Source organism: Centruroides sculpturatus, unplaced genomic scaffold (assembly GCF_000671375.1).
Source record: "Centruroides sculpturatus isolate CEXI.00-Female unplaced genomic scaffold, Cexi_2.0 scaffold3280, whole genome shotgun sequence".
Taxonomy (NCBI): domain Eukaryota; kingdom Metazoa; phylum Arthropoda; class Arachnida; order Scorpiones; family Buthidae; genus Centruroides; species Centruroides sculpturatus.
This window is the reverse complement of record NW_019392607.1, coordinates 5,272-11,498: the sequence shown is the minus strand read 5'-3', so window position 1 is coordinate 11,498 and position 6,227 is coordinate 5,272. Positions and strand designations below refer to the sequence as shown.

At 31.7% G+C, this 6,227-nt stretch overlaps 1 protein-coding gene across 1 annotated transcript in view; it reads right to left on the bottom strand.

Annotated features, from left to right (window-relative positions):
• Window positions 1-322: 322 nt before the first annotated feature.
• The window catches only part of LOC111617653, a gene marked incomplete at its 3' end in the record, with an annotated part of 11,149 nt that continues 5,244 nt past the window's right edge, over window positions 323-6,227 (bottom strand). The window contains exons 4-11 of the mRNA XM_023358926.1: window positions 3,697-3,826; window positions 3,513-3,619; window positions 3,280-3,439; window positions 2,902-3,205; window positions 2,211-2,391; window positions 1,947-2,110; window positions 515-752; window positions 323-427 (exon numbers count right to left, since the gene is read on the bottom strand). Of these exons, the coding sequence (XP_023214694.1) occupies window positions 323-427; window positions 515-752; window positions 1,947-2,110; window positions 2,211-2,391; window positions 2,902-3,205; window positions 3,280-3,439; window positions 3,513-3,619; window positions 3,697-3,826 (1,389 nt within the window). The remainder of the gene's footprint in view (window positions 428-514; window positions 753-1,946; window positions 2,111-2,210; window positions 2,392-2,901; window positions 3,206-3,279; window positions 3,440-3,512; window positions 3,620-3,696; window positions 3,827-6,227) is intronic.

Here is a 6,227-nt window from a genome sequence, read left to right as displayed (position 1 = left end):
ATAACCCTTTCTTGTTTATAAGTGAATCGGTCTTTATAAATTTGCATAGATCTACATAAATCATCTTTAAAAAATGCAAATATTATACAAGAAAATTGTCGAGAAGACAAGTAAATTTTGACAAAAAACAGGGAAAAAATAACACTTGTAAGACCTTTCTTTTTACTAAAGATTTTGAATTTATTGTAGAGAATTTCCTAAATTCTAGATTAATTATAGGGTTATTTACTTTATAAACTATAACTTAAAGATATATAATGTGAAAAATACGATATAGAATCCATTTTTAAAATGATTTATAATGTTAAAGAGGATTACAGACCTGAATAAATCCTCCTCTATTCAAATATTCTCTTTGGGTATCCAATAAGAGATTTAAATCGGTATAACTCAAACAAAATTCGTGATTAACCCGACAGTTAATGCCCTGATTGAAAGAGAAAATTAATCATCATCATCGTCATTATCATCCCTCACGTTCATTGATACTTGATAAGCAAAGAAACGGACTTACCAGAATTCCAATTGCTTCCGGATCTAATCTCATTAATGCTTCTGTAACTCGATCGCTGACCGAATCTATGGCGAATACTAAGTTCGTGGTGTCACTAACTACACCCCTTTTGATGTTATTGGTCATGACGTTGTCTGTATGCCTCATATCTGGCTGCCCGTTCACTTCTACTACGTACGGGTGCAGGGATATGTCGAACAGGATGTCGAATCCTAACAATTGGAAGCATTGTTGACACCTGTAACACCGTTATACGTAGCAATTAACACGATTACAGGATGGATAATTGACTCTTAATGTACTTTAATTAATAAAAGTTTAAGCAATTACAGCTTCGTGAGACTCTGGCAAATTTAAATTAGGGGTTTCCATGTATCTATTTTCTTTTTTCGAGGGAATTTTTACGGGGAAAAAATTTTCTTATAAAAGTTTGGTTTGGGGCTCCCTGCTAGCGGGGCCCTAGGCAATTTCCTCCCTTTTTTTTGTCCATAAGTTAACACGCCGCTGAGTTTAAGCGTTAATTGATGGTGTTTAAGTTGTGTGAAGTATTGTTTACGCTTACTCGTGGCTTCGTAGTGGCGTATTTTTTTAATTTATAGTGTAATATATTTAGATAATTACACCGAATAATTGTTGTAGATCGTATTGTTATGGAAAGTTTTGAAAAATATTTACATTAAACACTTTCAGAACTTGAGGGAATCAATTGTTAAAGAATGGAAGTGCTCTTAGCCAGAGGTGTTGTAAGTTAATAATAAAATCGCTCGAGAACTGGTTCCGTATTTAAAATATCGAATTATATAGTTTATAAAGTAAAGTAGGACCACGATTTTACGTCCTAATTGGTTAATAAAAAGCCGCCGTAAAGTGAGCGCCATGATTATGTTCCCGGAAACGAGATGACCAATATGGCATTTTATTTAATTAACAGCAAATCTAAATCAGTCGTAGAAGCGGGGGATTTGTAAAGTAGGAATCTACTATAATAAAATACAATTTTAACTATGTAATATCGCACAAATAATACATTCATACGGTCATAATGTAAAATTTAAATCAGTCGTAAAGCGGGGGATTGTAATGGCTTTAAGTATTTTTACTTATTGACTTTAAGAGATAAATTTCAAAAAATCTTTACATAAAATTAAAATTAGAATTTTTGAATAAAATAATAAATAGTAAAGACGATATATTCCGAATAAAATTAACGTTAGTATCATGATTATAAATTAGTCAATTTAGAATATTTAAGCCAATCCTCTACTTAAAAACTGATTTACGATTCTTATGAAAATTGATTAAGAAGAGGAAAGAACGTCTTAGAATGAAAATTTTATATATAAATTCACACTTCTATTGAAAATTTTATAGTGTTTCAAGTAATAAAATTGATATGCAAATGACGGCATTATTTTTAAAGTAAAAATCTCGCCTTCTCTGAGCATTATCTTCGGTAGAAAGCAGGGTTTCTAGGGATAATAAAATCTGAACCAGAACACCAAACAATCTTCTTATAGCTAATCTGACGGAATGATCGCCATTTTTAATCCTTAGATGGTTCCAGAACTGATTCATGTTCCATACTTGGCTCGGTATCTGCAAGAACAGAGAGAGAGAGAGAGAGAGAAAAAAAAAATAAAATCTGAAACACATCACCTGTGTGACGTGGAATTGTAGAGAATAAAGCAAAGTTTACCTTTCTTAAAGTTCTATTCCCTACCAAATGCCTTCTGTAAACGATTCCTTGCGTGTGTAAGTATGCCCTTAGAGGGAAGGTCGATGTGATGAGGATGTAGATTCGAAGGGTTACAGGTTGCCCCAGTATTGTTAGAGGTAACGATGGATAAGGTTGTATAATGGCTCGAATGGAACGAAATCTGTCACATTACGATTTTTGAACATTACACATCTACATGTGAATAAATTATTTCAAAATAAAATTTTCTTTTATATTTAAATCTTAAAGTTTTATAAACCTTTAATGTAAACTAGTGAATAATTATGCAGGAAGATAGAAAAAATTTTAATGCTTTTCAGTACGAATCCGTGTATAATTTTTGCTTCTTTATATTAAAAAAAGTTTACATTTTTAAACAATTTTTATGAGTAAATTAATCGATTTTTTATTTACTTTAACTAACCAAAATGTTAAGTTTTATCAGGAATTTATGAGGAATAAATTAAATATTTTATGTAATAATGAAAAGCACTAAAAGTGAAATTAATTTAAGGATTTTTATACTGTTATAAGCATTGTTTACATCGCAAAAGTATTAAATTTATTATATTTTTTTTTTATTAAAATGTAAGCTTGGGGTACCCAAGAAAACAATATAACCTACAGTAAAGAGGGATTAAAGATGTAAAGTATAAAAATGTAAACTTACTCGTCCATTTGTTTGATAATGTCCGATGCTTCCAGCACCTTCCAATTCTCTCCAGATTGAAGTTGTACTAACCAATTGAGATTAGAAGAAGTGGCAGATGAAATAAAGACGTCGTAGTCAGATGGCAGGACGTAACAAGATACGTTAGAGTTGCGAAGAAGGGAACAAATGGCTTCTCTTTGCCAAATATTGCTACGAAGAGAAGGGAGTTTGTTCAACTTAACACCCTGCCTGTTACTCTTCTGCCAGCAGTTTAAAGGATCGGAAAAGGTGAAGCAGATCAACAGATGAGGTCGAAGATTGTCTGCAAAGAAGGAAGGAAAAGAAGAAGGTTAACTTATCTAACGAAGGACAGAAAAATTCGGGAATGGTCCTTACCGGAGTTGTTGCCGGACGACCACGTCTTGACGATAAAACCCAGATTTTCTAGTACTGCTTGATAAGTAGAGAAGTCTCGTGCGATGATCGAACTTTGACCCCTGACTAACGCTATTTTGGAATTAGTTTCTTTCCATAATCTAAGAGTCTTCTCTTCGATCTGCAACGGTGAATAAATAATGAAAACACGAAGCGATTAAGGTAAAACTATTCTCAATTTACAAAGAATTTACTTCGGTAAGAAGTCGATGAATTCGACTTCTAATACAGGATGTACTTCCGCTTTCATTTCCGATCTGATTTAAGATGCTCCTCTTTAAAGTAGTCGAAGAATCGAAACCTAAATGGCGAGGAATATAAAGCAAGAGATTTTTTTTTTGTAGAAGAAAATAGATTAAGAAGTCTTTATTTTCTTACCACTGAAGGTAGAGTGATATTGAGGATTAAAAACTCTATGGTTGAAGTACAAACTAAGTGAAGTCAACAATAGAGCGAGGCACAACCAATCGCGAATACATCGAACTCGAAACCATGGACGGAGACGCATCTGTAAAACAAAAATTCAAAATAAATTCTAGCCTCATGTATATGATAATATATGAAGCAAATATGCCCAAAGACATGAAAAAACACTAAACTACATCATGATAAATAAAAGTTGTAATTGCAATGTATATAAATTTTATTTAGATGTCAATTTTTTCCAAAATTTCCTTTGTGTAGTTTTGATGAGACTATTATAAAAATTCTGAGCATCATTTTTGTTGCATCAGCATAAGACAACGGATGCAAGAAGAATCACTTTTTTGTATTTTGTTACCAAATCCTTAACCCCTTATTTTTAGGCTTTTTGAATAGCTTACAAACGAAATATAATATTTATAGCAGACTTCTGAAGATTTGAAAACATGATTATGCATAAACTACTTATATATCAAAACATCTGCCACAGTAATTAAATTATAAAACTTGACATATAAAAGAAGTTGGCAACCTGTAGTTCCCCACATACAAGATGCTACTCTTCCTCTATACAGAATATTTTCATAGTTATTGATCCACAGCTTAGTGAAATCTTTACTATGAGATAGCTATAGTTTGTAGGCTGTAGATAAAAACTTGCATAATAATTTTTCATAGATTTTTCTCATACCATAGAACAACTCTTCCAAGGATTAGTTTAAAAATGATTGCACCAGGGAAGCCTTTTCATTACATACAGGCATCATCATCATCATCATCATCATCATCATCATCATCATCATGAAGATTGTACAGATGTTTTCAAACATTACGGCTGTGATTTAATGGAAGGGAATGTGGCTGTGGAATAGGAAAATGTTACAAAATGAATATAGAAGTGAAACTTAAAAATGTGGCTTAAAATTAATTTTAGATGATATTGTAATATAAGAAGTCAGTGTTACATATATTTAAATGTATAAAATAAATAAGATAATCATTAAAAAAATAAAATAATAATGAGAATAAATTGAAAAATAATATTAAATTAAAAAGTATTGGTGAAGAAATGATAAAAATTACAACTCAGTGGCACAATTTGTAACAAAAACTCTGCATTGTTAATGCTTTTGAAAGATTAATGCATTCAAGTTTTCAACATTTACAATTTCTTAGTCACTATTATAATGTCTGCTTGATAAAAGAAAATTACTAAATCATCATTTTTTTTTATAAGTGACTATTGCAGAACAGATATCTTCTATCTTTATTATCTAATATCTTACAATAATTTGGTTTATAGCAAAATGTGAAATCAGTTTTATTGTGTTTATTGTAGCTTATTCCTTTATATAAACAAGACATCCAAAAATTTTTTAAATCATAAAAAACAGTACATTCTTGCTAATCTGGGTCCTCATTTATCCAGCACATCCCCCTAGTGCGATTGCCTATACACTTCTGTTTCCATGAAAACATTAGCTGTGTTAGACATCCAGTTCTCCTGTTTACTCAGGCTTCTATCCTGTTTATTGTCAGCATGCTGTACTATTTTTCCTCATGTCTCCAAGAAGAATCAGTACTAGGTCACATTGTTCATTACCCTTAGGCCTATACGCTCAGTAATCCAGCAAGCTCGCTAATCTGCCACCTATTGATGTAAGGAACAGTCAAATTTGCAAGAGTGTTTTCTTATATATTATTTTTATCAAAAATATACCAAATTCCTCACAATGCTTTAACCACAGAAATTAGTTATATTTTAGTCTAATCACTATTTTGTGTTCTCAAATTCTAGTTCACAGCTGTCTCCCTGTTTCCCCTATATAATTAACTGTATTTACATATGTACAATTAAGTTTATAGACTACCCCCAGCCTCCTCCAAATTGTCTTCTTTCCTGTTTTATTACATTATTTTATTTTTCATTCCTACATTTATGAGCATATGGCAATTATACATGTATGTAATACATAAATTTAAACGATGGGATAAAAACACAAGGCGTGAGAATGGATATCATGCAGAAAAAAGCTTGCAACAAAACATATATCATCAATTGATGATATACAAATAGTGGAAATTTTATAAATTGTTTTATTTGCTTTGTATAAAAGAGAAAGGTCAGTTTATAAGTTTGTTTTTTTATATAATACTAGCAGACCCCGCCACGCGTTGTTGTGGCTCAAAGTGTATAAATGTATAACACTTCCCCGTGTGGGGGGAAATTTTTCGAAAAATTTCTTTTTAGTGTACATTCTCTTGGCGTGCCCTATTAAAACGGAATCAAAAACACAAAAAACCGCATCTAAAATAGTAGAAATAGAAGCAGAGTTCTTTATGGTAAGCCTTAATCCTGTTCATCTCCCCCCAGTGGGGGGAATTTCGACACGTATATTATATAAAAACACGTGCGTATTCGAATGCAGCGTTGTGTGAAAATTTCAAAGGAATTGGTAGGAACAAACGAACATTACATTTTTATT